General features: G+C 40.0%; 1 protein-coding gene across 2 annotated transcripts in view; it reads left to right on the forward strand.

Annotated features, from left to right (window-relative positions):
* The window catches only part of ABCD3 (ATP binding cassette subfamily D member 3), a 31,072-nt gene that overhangs the window by 1,444 nt on the left and 11,805 nt on the right, over positions 1-17,823 (forward strand). For both annotated transcript variants that reach the window (XM_054383970.1, XM_054383969.1), the window contains exons 2-6: positions 13,000-13,036; positions 13,513-13,611; positions 15,480-15,568; positions 16,374-16,443; positions 17,210-17,307. In XM_054383970.1, coding sequence (XP_054239945.1) covers positions 13,000-13,036; positions 13,513-13,611; positions 15,480-15,568; positions 16,374-16,443; positions 17,210-17,307 — 393 coding nt within the window. The remainder of the gene's footprint in view (positions 1-12,999; positions 13,037-13,512; positions 13,612-15,479; positions 15,569-16,373; positions 16,444-17,209; positions 17,308-17,823) is intronic.

The following is a 17,823-nucleotide window of genomic DNA, read 5'->3' on the forward strand; positions in this document are numbered from 1 at the left end:
TCATGTTGATCTGTAAGACTTTACAATCTATTACCTTGAGAGCCATTATCTGAAACTGAGCATGGACCTTTATGCCAAAGGCTGTATTTGGGAATGGGACAGTGTCCTTCCCTTATGAATCTTCAGTGTTGCTGGGCTCAGTGTTCAAAATCTTGAGGTGTAATTTGTATTAGGTGGTCTAAACACTATAACAAGATTAGTGAGATTTGGAAGCTGGAGGTAATTTATGAACTATGTTCCAGCTAATTCAGAAGTTAAAGTTGAGAGCCTGGTCTGATCTTTCCCTTTTCTTTTCTCTGTACTGTGGTCCTTGTTCTTTACTTCTGTCAGCATCCTCTCTTAAGCCATTTTGCATTCTCAGTTCTACCTTAAGTCGCTAAAATAAGTAGCATGGTTGCAAACTCGGTCGTTCAGTTTGTGTATATGTGGGGTTTTATGCTTTTGAGTCCCTCCATGGCTTGGATCTTACTTCCTACTGGTACTGTATGATGGCCACAGATTCCAAACCTCTAGCATGCTACATGAAATGGTTTTGATAACAGCTGTGCTTGAATGCTATTTTTGAGGATGCTTTTTGCCCACTTGTCTTTGTTCTATTTTCCATGGTTCCCTGTGAGGCAAACCTTGCCAAGAGCCTTACAGAATGCTACCTATCAAGGCTAGGCAGTAGGTAAGCAACACTGCCTGTGCCACCAGCCAAGACAAAAGCATCCACTTATTACATTGCCTCATCCTCCTGTAATCTAGTTAGTTCATGTATCGTTTATTTCTTAATGCTTTGTTGCTAAGGTAAATCACAGCATACTTCTGGAAAGGATTGTCATTGTACCAAAACTTTAGATATTACAGCATGCTTGTGCTATTGTGTAATGCTGACATGCAATGATGAGTGGTAAACCTTTATGCAGTAGTGATAAAAATTTCTAGGGCCTAGCGTGCCCTCTAATTTCTGGTTTTTTGGTTTTTTTTTTTTATTTCTCTCTGCACCTCTGGGAAGAGGGAGAAATCAGAAGGGTACAATTTTCCTAAATTCTTTTACTTCTCTGGAGAAGAAGTTTATTTGAAAGTCTAGGTAGGCTGGAAGAATTCCTTTAACTTTGGTATATAATGCTTGAAAATTTTGTGTCATGTTCGTGTGAGATGAATTTTAGCTTCTTGACTTTTGGAATATGATATTCTAGTTTTGGGCTTCTTAAGGGAAAAAATGAATGTTGCAGACTTGAATATAAACAGCAGAATGCTGGGCTTAACTTTCAAGTGAACCATGAACTGTTCTAGTGCAGCTGTAAGTTACCTGCACAACTTCTTCCTTCCTTGAATAGTTTAAGAATACACACTTAAGTATTTATGCTTACATATACTCTGTGTTCTAAATAAGATATGCTATTCTATCTTGTTTTGCTGGAATAACTGCTTTCTGGTCTATTTTGTGTGCTGCTTTTAAGTTTTGCTGGAACATCAACAGTTCAGTGTTACTGCTGACCAAAGTTGAAAAGTAAAGTAACATACAAATTTTTCTTCTTTTGGCAAATCAGATGTGTTTAAATATGTAACAAAAATTTTACCTTACACAGACTTTTCATGTTGTGTGTGTGTTAATTTTGACAGAGAACAATCAGTTCTAGAAATGGTGGTAGGAAGGAGAGGAGAGGCAACTTTCACCAACTTTTCTGCTGTCAGACAATAGGGGCAAGGTCCAGGGCAACTCATATCAAGTAGTAATGTATGAATAATTAAGCTGTATATGTTATGCTAACCTACCTTAGTAGGTCAAAGATCACTTAATTAGTGCCGGCTGGATTAGTCACAGATGTTCTGTAAGAGCTATTACATCCCTCACCAGTTTTGCAGAGGTATTACCACTTGCAGTTCACAATGTATTTCAACCTCAGTTTTCTAGAATACTCTCCAAAACAGAAGAACATAGAACTGTTTGCTTGTAGTAACTTACAGTAACAAACAGAACTGTTTGCTTATAGTGTTCCATGTTAACTTAACCGGAGTAAAGTCTGTTTGCTTGGAAAAACTTTATTTCTTCTTGAGGTGGTGAAAGCTGTTATATGTAAATGCAGTTAGGACTTCAGTTGTGCCTTTTAGAATCATAGGAGGTTGTCTTGTCTGAGAAACAACATTATCCTGGGTATACACCCAGCAGAGGGGAACAATCCTAATTCAATCCACTGTGGGCAGTTTCTGCAATCCACAGTGTCTCCAGCACTGGTCCTCAGTGTCTTTACTTTGCTTCCATTTAAGGAAATGACTCATAAAATGTGGTTTAAAGACCAGTGGTTCTATTTTTTTTTTTTCACTATTAAGTATTGGAGAAAGATCTATGAAGTGGAAGCGTAAAGGAAACTAAGTAGAAGTCAGGTCAGTATTCCTTATACTTTTTCCTCAGTCAGTTAAAATGAAGAAAGAAGGTTAGTGTTCAAAACTTTGTCACTGAGCAAGTTCTGAAATAAAGCCTTGGACTTGTCTTTACTATTTTCCTAAGTGGTGTTTTCTGCTGTAATGAAAGTAGTCTGGTTGAGTGCAAATACAAACAGCTGCTGTTATTAGAGGATAGAATTTTGTTGCCATGAATTACTGTTTTAATTAAATGCAAATGAGCTCAACATTACTGACAATGCATGAGTGGAGATTGTACTTCAGATTTGTATGGATTTGACACTTCTCCTTTGATTCATTTAAACTTTGTAGTTCTTTGAACGAAGGCATGAAATTCACACTGGGAACAATGGTAAATGCTGAAATATGGTTCTACAGTATAGGATTGTGAAAGGAAAATAACCCCATAATGTACAGCATGGAAAATAAAATGAAGTTATCTGTCATCCACAGAAGCCTATGAGCTTTTGTTTTATGTGCTTGTCTTGAATATTCAGCATTACTACCTCAAACAAGAAGTAGCAAAATATTTGCTTAATATTTGCTTCAGAAATAACTTCAAGGGGTGTACATAAGGGAGCTGGATCTTGTCTGTTATCCTAGTGAGAATCATTCCTGAATATCCTTGGAATTAAAGTACTTCCACAAGTGCTGAATGAACTTGGATTACTTTCAAAAAGGTGTTTAACTTTGCTAGGAGAAGGGACTGAAATGCCTAATAAGAGGTAATTAAGGTAAAGAGTTTGGAACTGCAAGATTAGGGAAAGGGAATAAAAAGAATGGAGTTCATAGGAAGGAATTTGTAATCTATGGAAAGGTGACAAAATATTTCAGCTTCTGCTCCTAGACATGCTGGCCTTTCCTACCGTCTCACCATGTCTGTTAGAATTAAATAGGATGCTAGTGTATGGATGCTTTAATTTTGTGTGCATTGAACTTCTTAAACCCAAGTGTCCCCGCTGTGGAGGGAAAAAAAAATGCATGAAGGAAGAAAAGTGTGTTCTTAGACATGAGGTTAGACATGCCTCAGCAAGGGGAAATTCACTTTTGGGTTAAGAGAAGTCAACAGAGTTGTTGACACTATATATCAAAGAGGGTTTTTACACAGTTCATCTTAGGTTACACATGATCTATGCACTTGCCTGTCATTAGGCTTCTCAGCTTTTTTTCTTCTGACAGTGGTAGTAGCTGTTCTGCTGATGTCATCAACTGGACTGCCTATGAACTTGCAGTTTGACAGTGATTGATACAAGTGTGATCAAAGATGTTCAAACGTTTGGAGGAGCTTCCAAGTGTAACACAAGTTTAAATGTAACGAGTGGCAGTTGTACCTTGAAGCAGTTTTATATACTTGTGGTACTCTATTTGCCTCTTCTCTTTAGTTTTTGAAGACGTTTGAGTGACCCTTGCTAGTGCACTTCTCATGAAGAGACCTGTTTTGGTTAAGTCCCCCATGATTGTTTGACAAGAAGGGTGAAGTTATGTTGCTGCAGATTAATAGACTGCTTCCATATGTGCAAAAGCTTTAAAGTGAACTTATGCTGCTCTATGAAAAGGTGTAAGGTGTCCAAAAAAATCTCTATGCAACTGCATTAAGGTAGCTTCATCCAGAATGTTCATGTGACTTGTTCAGTCCACTACTTGCTCTACATGCACTAACATTAAAAAAAACCCAAAACCAAACAACAACATAAAAAAACAACCAACAAATAAACCCCAAACCAACCAACAAACAGGGCTACTAGAGAATGCACCTAAAGTCTAATCCTGTACAGAAACCTGCCTGAGGCTCAGAAAATCTGTCCTGAGCTGGAAGATATGGAGGCAGGAAAACTCAGATGACTCAGCTCTACTCCGGACATGAAGAATGCCTTTGTTTTGAGCCTGGGTAGTTAATTAGTGGTTTCTTACTAAGTTGCATAAATTGCTTGTTATCTAAGCCAAGCTCCAGAGAAAGTTTCACACTGTTATACTATCTTGTTTTCTGTTTTGCAGGAAACTAGCTAGAAGTCTTTTTCTCTGTTGCTCGTGAGGGAGAGCTAGAACCACAGCTCAGACCAGAGCACAAGCTTTTAGTAATAGGTTTTTTCTTTACCTGTGACTTTGTTAATGAGATGCAAGACTTCTACTGAAACTTAGAATTTCTTCTACAACAGTTTTGCTTTGTTGCCTTCTCAAACTTCGTGAGATTTATCAATGCAAAGCAATTCGGAGTGACATAGCTGTCTGTGACCTTCTCAAAGTTCCGTTCTTGGTTGCCTGAATGCATTCCCCTCACATTATTTTTGGTTATGCTGTAACTAGCCACCAGCCTAGAGCCAAGAAATTCTGCTCTTGCTTTCTGTATGTGCTCAAGTTGTGTTGTGTAAATGGACATGCCTCTGGACTGTGCCCAGGCTACTAAGTAAGGTTACTGCCCTTGGCCTGAAATAGCTGTGCTTCTGCTTACTGTTCTTCTGTGCAGGGAATGCAGTGGGAAGCTGTCTACCAATGCTTTGAGAGACACTGTACTTTTTTTCTAAATGTAGAAAACTGCCCTAGAATGTAAGGTGTACAAAATAGAAATAATAAAGGTTGCTTAAAGCTAAAACTCCTTGGAAAACACAATGTAACCCTAAACCAGATATTCTTCCTTTCCACTGGGTTGAACAAAATCCGCTCATCCTACTGTACAGAAGGAAGGTAGCATGACCTCAAATGTGTAGCTTGGTTTTTTTCAAACTCTTACCTCCCCATCATTTGTCATTAAACTAGAAGTCTTATCTCTCTTCATTTGCAGTTTCTTGTTACACTTAGCTCTGAACTTTGTTCAGGAAGCAGGCAGGTATTTCTAAAGACAGTAATCTTTAACTTTTCCCAGTTTGCTAGTAAATACCACGGACATTCCTGAGACATTGCGATAACTAGACTCAGTGACCTCTTGAAGACTTTTCTGAGTTTCTCAAATAACTTTCTTCAGTTGTGTTGAGAATGATACTTCCTGAATAACCATTGTTGTCACATCCTTCTTTAAAGAGTAGCCTCACTGATATAAAAATAGTTAAACCCAAAGACTTGAGTGCTGTGACCAACACTTGGAAGCTGAAATTATGTGGTATTATCCTCAAGTTTTCTGCCTCCCTCCAACCCCACTACAGTGCTGCTTTTGAAGTAGGATCAAGTGCCAAATGCCTGTACAGAACCCCGAAACTCTGTCTTAGCTTCTTTAAAACATGTTATTGGCTTTGGCTGATCATGTTTCTCAGCATTGGGGGATGGTGTTTCATTGTGTTGCTTGCTGTACTTGCCGATTTGCTTACCTTTAGTGAGGTGCTATTCAATTACCTTGCATCTATGAATGAAAAGTTTGGTGTGGTTGCCTCATCCCAGTGTTGCTGATACCTTTATTTGCTTATCGTGTGTATGTTTGCTTTAAAAGCTCTCTCAGTTAAATAATGGGTACGAGGCTACATCTGAGATGCTGCTTTTCCTGAAACTTCTTTAGGTGATACATGACACAGAAATCACAGGAAAAACATGTGTTTGGAAGAAACCTCCAACCTCGTCCAGTCCAACCTTCCACCCAGCACTGAAGGGTCAACACTGAACCATTTCCCTGAGTGCCAGGTCCACAGCAGCTTAAACACTTCCAGGGATGGGGACTCCAGCACTGCCCTGGGCAGACCTTTCCAATGTCTGAGAACCCTCTCTGGGAAGAAATATTTCCTAGCATCCAGCTTGAACGTCCCCTGCTGCAGCTTGAAACCATTTCCTCTGCTCCTGTCACTTTCCACCAAGAAGCAGAAGCTGCCCCCTCCTCACTCCAACCTCCCTTCTGGAAGCTGTAGAGAGCAATGAGGTCTCCCCTCAGCCTCTTCTCCTTCAGACTGAACAACCCCAGCTCCCTCAGATGTTCCTCATAGGTCGTGTGCTCTGGGCCCTTCATCCAGACCCATTATCTCTCTAGCCTTTTTCATGTTTAAAAGAAAAATAACAAACCAAAAAAGGACAAAAAAGGTACCTTGAGACTGCTTAATCCAAGTGTCTGTTCAGACTGAACTGTTGAGGGCTTTGAGCAGTCAAATCTTGAAAATGTCCAATGACAGACTTCACAGTCTTTGGACAACTTATTACAATGCTCAGTTATTGTAATAGTGATTTTATAATTTTTAAATTTTCTTCTCCCCGTATATTCAGTTTGTGTCTGTTGTCTCACTTCTGCTGTGTGCCCATGTAAACAAAATCCTGGCTCTGTCTTCTGAAAGCTACAATTAGGTTCTCCCAGTTCTGCTTTTTCTCCAGGATGATCAAATCCTCTTCCCTCAGCTTGTTACAGGGCTTGTGCTATGCCTTCCTGACCGTCCTGATGGTCCTCTGCTGAATGTGCTCAAGTTTATCAATATTTTTTTTTCTGTACTGGGGGTCTAAACCAGATTATAGAACTCTCTATTACAAATGGCAACCTTGATAGGAAGTGTAAGACATTGCTGTAGTGGCTTTTCATGTGTTAGTTTAAGTATGAATTTAAACACCATGAGCATAGAGGATCACTTTGAAAGAATGCTTTGTTTTGTTTATCAGGAAGGTAGCAGACAGAAAACACCATGAAAATGGCTGTAGATTAAACTCCTGCTGATCTTTATATTTTATCATAGATGTGAAATGGAAGGACTAAGTCCTTATGTAAGCTCTTTCTCTCCCTTACCCTGTTATAAAGGAAGATTTTTTTTTTTTCTTTTTTCCTTAGTCTAGGCATTCTGCAAGTTTATTCTATAGATCATCTGCATCGGAAGTACTTCGTATCTCATTCTATATGATTTGTCCTTGGCTTTGATCTGCATCACCGCAGAGGGGTTGCTGTATCAACCATGGTGACTATGGATGAAGTTCTGCCTTTGAAAGTAGAATTTGACTTACTGATTCCTTTAAAATTTATGCCTGAGACTGTGGAAGTTTGTAGAAAGAATTGACTAGTGTAATAGTAGTACCTTTGTAGTAGTACCTTCTGAGTATAGGCAGAGAGATGCATGTAATTAAAATTCTTAATACTTCCATAGAAACTTGTAAAGAAACTCTACACAAACACTGAAGAGTTTCAGCGTAGAACATTCTATGTTCCTGTCCTTATCCAACGCTAGTCCTATCCAAATAAATAGATTTGGCTCAATGTTACTTTAGTACCATCATTTTTCTTTTTCCTCTATTGCCTGAGTAACCCTTTTCAAGAACCTCCCCATCACCATTCATCACTGTCTGTGAGGGCCTGACAGAAGCTCTGAAGTCAGTCTGACAATCATCCACTTGCTACTTAATGAAGTCTGTTCTTTCATTACTGTATTGGCAGGGTTTTTTTCGTAACTCCCTTGCAGTAGACTTAGTTGCAGTCAAGCACTTTCCATGTGGAAAAACTGAAAAGCAAGCAGGTGTTGAAGGTGAGTTGTTACAAGTTTTGCTGTTCTGCAACCTGGCTCAGTGTTTATCGGTAAGCACTTGGAAGACAGCTGGCTTTTGTATTTCTATAGGTTTTATTGTTTCAGATAAGTAAATTGGAACAGTTCAATGTAAAAGTTTTCGTGTAGTTTGGAGTAAATGTTACTGTATTGATTTGTGTTTGACTCGTGCTTTAAAAAAAAAATCTGTATCTAAAGTGTCATGTTTCAGTTCGAGTTTTTAAGTTTCAGTTAGGCATTAATAATTTCAAAAATGTAATAATGTACTTTCTGGATGAGGTTGGTTCATGTTCTGTGTTCTTTTTTTGCCTTAATTTCATCTTCTGAATATTTGTAGCCTTATGTTGTCACTGTACTTTTTGTTTTCAGTCACCTAAAAGAAGCTCCTTTATTCTCTTAGTATTTGCAGTGTCATTCTCAAGCTCTAATTGAATTCTCTTTGATAAAATCTAATGCCTGTGGGGAACTGGTGGCTGGAAGTGAACAATCTGAATCCAGGAAGGGGTAGAAGAAAAATTTAAGAACTTCCTGATATAGAAGGAAAAGTAGGGAAGTGAATAGTGAGTGGTCACTGCACAGTTCTGACTCTGAGGTAGACATGAGCAAAAGTGTGTTCCCAATGGACAGTGTTTCATGTCAGTGTTGAATCCAGTGCTACGCCCTTCAGACTGTCTGGATGTTGTTTTTAATTTGGGATCTTTCAGTATGCTGGCCCATTCAGCTTCAGTCTCAATACATTCAGGAAAGAGTTTCATTGTGAGTACCTTGTGATGAAGTGAGAGTAGCTACATGTCAAGGGTCAGGCCTGAGCTGGCCACTAACTGAAGCTGTTCTCTGTTAACCCTTCTCCCTTCCCCAATGGGAAGAGAAAGGGAATAAGGGAGGGAGACCTGTGAATTGGAAAAGAAAACTAGAACTTGTCATGGTAGGGCCATGACATGGCCCAGTGCAAACCCAGACAGACCTTAAGATGTCTAGACAGGGTCCCTTTCTCTCCCCTCCTTCCTGCAGAAAAACAGGGCAATGTGGGAAAAAGAACAAAGGGGACAGGGCTCCTGTCTGGTAAACAAGATGTCTGTGTGGCATGAGAGCATGTAAGCCGACCACTGTTCCCCCAAATACAAGGTCTTTGTTTCTGCCTTTTATGGCTATAGCCTGGCAGAACGCCTTCCATTGGGTAGTTACACGTTAGCTTCAGTGCCCCACTGGACCAATCCATCACTGGCAAGATGTATATATACAAGTGACTTGTAGTCACCTTTGCCTTGCCTTGCTCAAACCTCGCTTCAAGCCTACTCGGACCCGTCTCGTAGAAGCTGCCTCGAGTTGCCCTGCCCTGCCTCGAGCGCCTGGTCCAGAGCCTGGGACATAGCCACAAGCCATACCCAGCAAGCCAGAGAAGCCATGAGCCTAGAAGCCAGATCCACCTGGCCTGCCACCTGAGTTGTCCCATGCCTCGGTTTCCCCAGGAACCAAGCAAGTGCCTGTTGTGCAGAGTGTTGTTAACTGCCTGCTGTCCACTGCAGCCAGACCAGCCTGGGACCACGTGGTAAACTCACAGCAGCAGCAGCATCCCTGTGTGGGTAAAACCAGCTGTGAGTAATTAGTTCATTGCCCTTTGGGTTTAAAGGTTCTTATCCAGCCTCCCCCCGCTGTAATTGAGTGCTATTTGCTCTCGGGGACCTTCTCTTTCCAGGTTGTTGCCTCCTAATTTGCATGGAATAGCTTGTATTTTGCCCTAAGACTGCATATTCCCATTGTAAATCTATATTCCAACCGTATAACAATCCTATTCAATGAGTTTTGGCATATTTTTATTAATAAGGGGTTACTAATATTTTTATTAATACCTGTTTGCCTCATCATTTATTATTGTTGTGAGGGTAATTTATAAATAATTCCCCCCCAACCACAACAAACTACATCAATGAAAATAATAGAATATATGCAGACCCCAATATCAAACCCAACCCACATCATGGCACTCAGTCACTGTTTCCACTGTTGCTGTGACTGAAGTCATAGCCTAGACTCAAGGGCAGATGAGATCTGGATTCAGGAGCTATAGTTTCTAGAAACAGATTGAAGAACTCAAGTGTTGGGATTGAAAGCAGAATGGACAGAATCCTCCTTGGACACTGGCCATTACATAAGAGCTGTTGTGATACCCCTCAGCTTTATGTGGAATATGACATATATGGAGTATCTTGTTGGTGAGTTTAGGGTCACCTGAACTGTCAGCTCCTCTGTGCAGATGCTGTCTTTTACTCTATACCCCCACGTGGTACACAAAATGCAGCAGTGACCTTGGTCTGCATACCAGTCCTTGGTACTAACTAGAAGCATTGGGCACTGTCACTGCTGGAAGCAGCCACTGCCTGTAAAAACATGATGTTCATTTCAGGGAGTGCAGTTACTTGGAGATTGAGCTGAAAAGTAAAATCACTGAACAGAATTGGCTCTGTTCTAACTCAAACCAGGACTGTACACTGAAGAGTAAAAGCAGAGCTCTTGCAGTTCAGTCATTGCTTCATTAGGTGTAGTAGTAATGGTTGGATAAGCACATGGGTAATTGTGTTGACCTGAGCTGTATCATAGCTGTTACCCTACTGCATCACCAAGTCAGGGCATGCCTATGGTAATAAAAAAGACTTTCATTCAAACGGGATGTGTCGGTAGGGCAATCACTACAGTAAAAGGCAGCCTTATGTTTCTGTTCCAAGCAGTCCTTACACAGTGCTGCTCAACAAAATGGACATCCAGGGGATTTACTTGCAGAACAAAATAGGGACATTATGGAGCACTTACCCTCCTTCACCAGTAAGGCTTAGGAAGCTAAAGTGTTAAGTAAATGAGAGGTCTGGAATAATGAAAAATCTTCCAAATGTTAGAGCTGTCTGTTGTAACCAGAGAGTCTTCTTGTATTCTTGCTGACTAATTGAGAGTGTTACTTAGTCCAGATTCTGTGAGAACACAAACAGGATTCCAACAAAAAAGTTCTACAGCAGTAGAATTGGGTCTGGAGCAGTGCCAGCACCTATCAGACTGAAAGAACAGACTCTTGAGAATGAAAATCTCTATATTAAGCAGAAGCTTTATTCCAGCTAGAGCTATAACACAGTCTTTTGTTGCAAGCAAAATTATTTTATTTTTCAAAAATAGCAATAGTTTGAGGGGTTTTGTTTGTTTTGTTTGGTTTTAATTTGGGTTTTTTTGGTGTGTTTTTTGATAGTAAGAGCAATGTTTTTTGGAACTACGTAGCCACATTTATTTCTCTGATTCTAGGTAATTTAATAGAGCAATGTTTTTAGAGCTATGTAGCCAGGTTTATTTCTCTGCTCCTAGGTAACCCCCACTTTATATATAAACATTGTTTTGTTACTGTAGTGTTAGTTTGAGTTTGAGATCACATGATTAACTTTTTTTTTGCTGTTAGAAAAACAACAAAGCACTTAAAGCTTTTTATTAGGTTTGAATTGACAAATCTTTATTTTAACTCTCTAAAATCTAATTAAATGTGAGTCTACGATTACATACAACGTCACTATTTCTGAACAATCTTTTTAATGCATAGTTTCAATTCTGTTCAGTAGTTTCAGCTGCTGAATTTCTCTCAACAGTTACTGCAGGAGAAAAACATCAAAGGTGTTCAACTGCCAGAATAATTGTGGGCCTCATCTTCCTAACATATTAGTATTTTAATATATTCACTTCTGATGCTTTTAAAGCTGGAACAGTTGTGTGTTGTAAGTGTTGGGACTTCAAACATTGCCCAGCCTTGAAGCAGCAAAGCTTGGAATTCCTATAGCATACCTGGAAGAGCAGCATGCTTTCCTTCTGCAACAGCAAGTCCTGAGTCATCTAGGGAAATACCCACACAGTTTGATAACAACTTATATGCACCTAAGACTACTGGTTTTCTCCTGTTTTCAAACCAGGTGTGCTTGGACTGATCCATACTCAAGGACACTTTTTAAAAAATAAGTCAGGCTTTTGTATTCTGTCAAATTACACAAGATATATTGAGAGCTTTTTATGCTAGTAACATGTTGCCTCTGTGTCATCAGGATGTAGTCCCTAACTAGATTGTTACTTAGGCTTTGCACATGGTTACCATTTCCACACACATGCTTTTATCATGACCTGATGAAGTCTTGTATCTGTTCTGAACTTCTGTTGTTTCTCCCCTAGTCTATGCTCAGATGCCCTTCACGTTCTTAGTTCTGTCTCGTGCACAAGTAGCCTTACAAGGTTTTTATCTTCTTCTCTCAGGCTTCCCTCTCACCATTACCTTTAATTAAGTTCTTGTTAAACTGGCATTTCTCCCTTCTTTTCTCATATTCTTCTGCTACCTTGCTTCTTCTTTCCACGATAATTACTTCTCTGCATTGGACAGTGACAATCATGCATCTTTCTAATTATCATAAACTAAAATGGGCATTGTCTCATCCTTGGTATTTTGTTTGCAGATCTTTAAAGCACATTTTCCTTTAAAGTGATGCTGTTGATAAAGATGCAGGATCACCAGTCGTGGGACAGTCTGCAGTTGTTTTGATGATGTAGGCAGGGGCAGTGCCTTTCCTAGTTTCTGTTTCCCTGTAACTTCCTGGGTGCTGCCTTGGAAGTGTATGAACATTGTAGTTTTCAGACAGCCTGCTCTCAATGTTTTAATATGAGGGTTGAGAGAGTAAGTTACAATTTAATATGGTTAGCTGCTGCTTTTAAATTCTGCAAACATGCAAGCTTTCCCAACAGCTTTGTATGCTCATCTGACACATGAATGTTCAGAAAACAAATGAACTTAATGTCAGCTTGTCTGTCTGAAAAGGAGAGGAAGAAGAATAGTGTTGTACATAGCCATGCTTGCAAAGTATGTGTGAGAAAAGCAGAAACACCAGGAGTTTGTGATACAGGCGCTGAGGTAAAGCACAACTGGGAGATGAAAGAGGCTTCGTTTCCCTGTGTGAAACTGAATTCTGAAAGGAGTAAGGTTTCTTGAAACTGTATAAAAACAGCACCCAAGTTTGATACAATAGGTAGCCCTGCTGGGAAAACCCTGGATTGCTTTGAAAGAAATAGATAGAGATGTAATACCGAGCATCCCTTTTTGTTTCGTCTGTGTGGATCTTCAAGACAGAAAGGCGTTAACAGCAAGTAAAATACTTTATTTTTTCTTCTACAGTAAAAGAAGTGGAAAACAAACATTGCAGAACAATGAGGTAATTCTTTCTTCCTGTAATGTGTTTTTAGTAACTTTAAATGTATGTTTTTTAACTTTTAACTTTCATAATTGTGGTTCTATTTTGGACAGAATGATGGCTACGATGCAAATGTAGTTGACTTATGCTTTCAGACTTGCATTGGTCAAAGAAAAGGAAGAATCAGCTTAATCACATGGCTGTTTTAATGCATAACATATACCATATGTGTAGATTTGAAACAAATACTACTTTGTATCATGGCAACTACTACCTGGTTTGATAGCTTAGTTGTTTAACTTGGGATGTCTGTTAGCTGTGGGGGCATACTCTTTCCCAATCCTTATGTTTCATTTAACTTCTATGAGCAAGTCTTAAATTAGAGGGAAATAATGCAAATGCTGTAGAGAAGTAGCTGTAGATAACTTGGATAGGGAAGACACCACATCAACATTTAAATAATACAGTATCTCTTCTTCTTGTCCTATGTGCAGCAGAAGGAGGGAAAGAAGGAGCGAGCTATGGTGGACAGAGTATTTATTGCAAGAATATGTCGAATCCTGAAAATAATGGTCCCTAGAGCGCTTTGTAAAGAGGTAAGCATTACCTGCAATAACAAATAAAAAGAAGCATTTAGGGAGTTACATTTTCTTTTGTCATGATATCAGAATTTAAATGAAAGCATAGACTTCCCTTGAACAGGATGCTGCAGGTTTTAATATGGCAGCATAGCAATGTGAAAATGTGTATGCTTGTTTGTTAGCTCACTAAAAAGCTGTGTTCTGGTTTCAACTGCAAGAAAAGCCAGTAACTACTGACTGTGGCATGTCTTTTCAAAGAGGTTTGCTTGATTCAGTGCAAGGCAACACACATCTCGGCACAGATGCTTCCTTTCTTCCAACAGCATGCTGCTCATCCATAGTTTTGTTTCGTAACTTCTATCTGGGACAGCCCTTGTTGGAATATTGATTTGTCAGAAAGTCTGTTAGCATCATTTTGGGAAAGCTATGCAGACAAGGATTTAGTGCGATAAAATGGTTTGCCTCAACGTCCTTCTTGTGCTTTCCAGGACACTTAAGTTGTGTTTAAAAGAGCATTAGTTGAGCTCAGCACTGATTAACTGCATTATATTACAACATCAGCATATATCAGGCACAAGAGCAATGAATTCCACTGTATAGAACATTGAGCAAGCATTGCAGCCACCTGGTCTGGATCACAGGACTTGTGACAGCTCAGTGACAAAAAGGAAGCATGTGGAAGGTGAATGCCTCAGAGTGCTGATGGAGCTGGCCTCCATCAACATCAAAAGGTCATGGCCATGAGAAGAGGTTACTGATAATCCGCAAAAAAACAAACATTCCTGCCACCTTTAAAAAACAAGCAGACTTCAAGCTACAGGCTGGTCAGCCTAACCATGTTCCTAGGAAGATTGTGAGCAAATCCTCCCGGAAGCTGACTCTGGCTGCGTGAAGGGCAAAAAGGTGATGGCTAACACCAGCCTGGATTAGAAATGGCAGATCATGCTTTACTAAGCCAATTGCCTGCAGGGATGATCTGACTGACCATGTGGATAAGGGAGGAATAGAAGATGTTGAATATTTTGATTATAGTGAATCCTTGAGACTGAGGTCTCCTGTAATAGCTGAACTGAATTGGCTAGATATGACTGAGGTGGACGGAAAGCTGTTTGGACTGTTAGATTCAGAGGATTTTGGATCAGTAGTCTGATTGGTTACTGCTGGGCCTGTTTTAAATGTGGAGTTGGAGTATGTGGCTTTCAGAGGTCCTTTGCAACCTGTATGACCTATGTTTGTGGCAGAAAGGTGTCTCAGAATAGCAGTGTCTTCTTTATGCCTGAATTCCCCATCTATGGGACATGGCCAGTACAACCAAGTATCAACCAAGTCCAGCTTTGTGAAGGACAAGCATTCTCTATGAAAATATTGGCAGGATTTTATGAAACATTTTGTGTGCTAGTGTGTTTCCTGTGAAGTAACCAAATATTACCTTAGCTGGGAGCAGCAGGGTAATACTTCTCTGCTCAGTATGATTGTAGCACTTCACAGAATTGTCAGGGTTGGATGAGACCTCAAGGATCATCCCATTCCAACTCCCCTGCCATGGGCAGGGACACCTCACACTAGATCAGGTTGCCCAGAGCCACATCCAGCCTGGCCTTAACTTCCAGGGATGAGGCTACCACCACCTCCCTGGGCAACCTGTTCCGGTGTCTCACCACCCTCATGGTAAAGAACTTCTTCCTAATGTCTAAATCTCAATCTCCCCTCCTCTAGCTTGGATGCATTCCCCCCAGTCCTATCACTATCTGACACCCTAGAAGATCTCTCACCAGCTTTCTTGTAGCCCCCTTCGAACACTGGAAGGCCATAATAAAGCCTCCTTGGAACCTTCCCTTGCATTAAACCATTGTTTAATGGTTACACTTCTGCTTTTGTACCAGACAGGCTATTTGCTGCTCATCGCTGTGATGCTGGTCCTCCGCACCTACTGCGACATCTGGATGATTCAGAATGGAACAGTCATTGAAAGGTATTTGTACACTTGCTGGTTTTAAACCGACTTTCCTCTCATTCACAGGGAAAGCAGTGTCATTCACAGGAAAAAGTATGTATCCAGACTTTTTATAGCTTTGTCGTTTTTATGAAACAGTTGGAGAACTGATATCTTTGCAATTTTTTGATAAGATTCTATTTTATTTCAAACAGAACCCCTTCATTTTTACTCAACTCGTATTCTACTGTTGAACACAATTTGTTTCTTTTTTTAACCAAAATTTATTTACTAAATTATTTTCATTTCTTTTTATCACATTTTATACACCAAAGTCTCTCAAACTTACTTTCATTTTAGTGGTTTTGGAATAGCACCATAGTGGTTCTATGTCATAGACTTGGACGTGCTGCTTGGATATTAGGGCTGTTACTTCTGCCTACTGAATCACAGAATCATAAAACTGTTTGGTTGGAAAAGACCTCTAAGATCATCAAGTCCAGCACTACCATGGCCATTAAACCAGGTCCTGACCCTCCTGAATTTCTCTGTCTCTCCTTGGCCCGCCAAGGTCACGCTCCTCAATGTTCACACTGTGGGCAAGGCAATTGTTGTCTCTCAGCCTTCGCTCTCCTGCATCAAAGCCTCCTAGTCCTAGGTATCGTGGCTGCAGGAGCATAAGGGATGTACTTGCTTGCTTGTCATCTCACAGTTTACACAAGTCTGTCGTGCTTGATCTTGCAGCTGATACTACAGAATTCCACCAGGATTTTTGTTTGAGAGATGCTAGCTAGTGCTTTCTCGCTTCTCTTGTAACTAACTGTTAGCTGATGGTCGTTTACAGTGCGATCATCGGCCGCAGCAGGAAGGATTTCAAGAAATACCTGTTCAACTTCATCGCCGCCATGCCTGCTGTAAGTGCTTGTCTTGTGCCAGCATTGGAGTAGAACATATTTGAAATCTTTCCCTCAAATTCTTAATTGGCATTTATAATAAGTGTTTTAAACCCCATTAGTTCACTTACATACAGGGCTGTATTGAGGTGCCTTTCATTCGTTTTGGCTTCAGTGTGTGGGAGACTTTATCAGCTTGTTTACTTATTGATTGTGACTTTTTCTGGCAGATGTTTAGGTTTTCAGGTTGGTTTTGTTGATGGCAATTTTGATAGCTTAATGTACCATCTGTAGTACTGCATAACAACATCTGATGGATTGGATGGTCTTTCAACATTGTAGGTCTGGAATTCTTCTGACACAATTGAAAATGAAGATTTCTTTTTAGTCTCTGTTTTTTAATCTTTTGGGTTCTTCTGAGGCTTGTTATGTTTTTATCCATCCTTAACTTTCCTTCAGCTTGTCAACATCGCTGACCTGCTCTGAATAGGTTTTATCAGAAGAGCTGAAGATATGTATGCTTGAGGGAATCTTCAGAGAGAGAGGAATCTTACATAAAAAAATATTTTAATATAAAATTCACTGGGATCTGGAGTATTTTTAAAAAACGTAGACAGAGGGCAAAGTGGTCTTGCAGACACTGTCTGGTTGTCTTTGTATTAATGGTGTAACCGACTTAAAGGAGAGAAGTCCCCTGTCGTGAGGTGTTTGCACAATGTATGCGACTAACCGATCAAAGTCTGTTAAACCTTGTTAGCTGAATACTGAAAATACTGTTTCATTTTAGATCTCTTTAGTGAATAACTTCCTGAAGTATGGTCTAAATGAATTGAAACTTTGCTTCCGAGTAAGACTTACCAAATACCTCTATGAAGAATACCTTAAGTAAGTAACACTTTGTTAATGTCTAAAGCTTTTAAAAACTTCATTGATTAAAAGTAAATCAGATCATTTCAAGAACATAGTAAGAAGGTAGCAAGGTGCTTAATAGGTTAGGTCTACTGTTCAGAAAAGACTTATGGTTGCAGTTATCTTACCCTTAAGCATGAGTGCCTTATCCCTGCTGTATATGGCACAGACACAAAGCCAGCAAAGTTTTCTGAATTGTGGGGTAAAAAAAAATGCACTGTGCTTCTTAGATCACCAGGTCAGCTTCCAAAGTGCTCCAGTTGCTTAAATATAGTTTTGCTAATTCTGCAGACTGAATTGGCTGCATGACCTTGAGTAGCTGTGCATGTCCTCCTGCACTGAGTTTTGGCTGCTAGGTATGCTAATGCAGGTTGTGAGGGTTTTCTGGTTTTAAATGCAGCAACCGTGCATAGAAGAGCACAGGCTTGAGCTTCAGCTAAGACATCCTGGAGCATAAGCAGTTCTATGGATCTGGTCTGGCAGAAGCACAAG

The sequence above is a fragment of the Indicator indicator genome, chromosome 10, assembly GCF_027791375.1.
Source record: "Indicator indicator isolate 239-I01 chromosome 10, UM_Iind_1.1, whole genome shotgun sequence".
Taxonomy (NCBI): Eukaryota; Metazoa; Chordata; class Aves; order Piciformes; family Indicatoridae; genus Indicator; species Indicator indicator.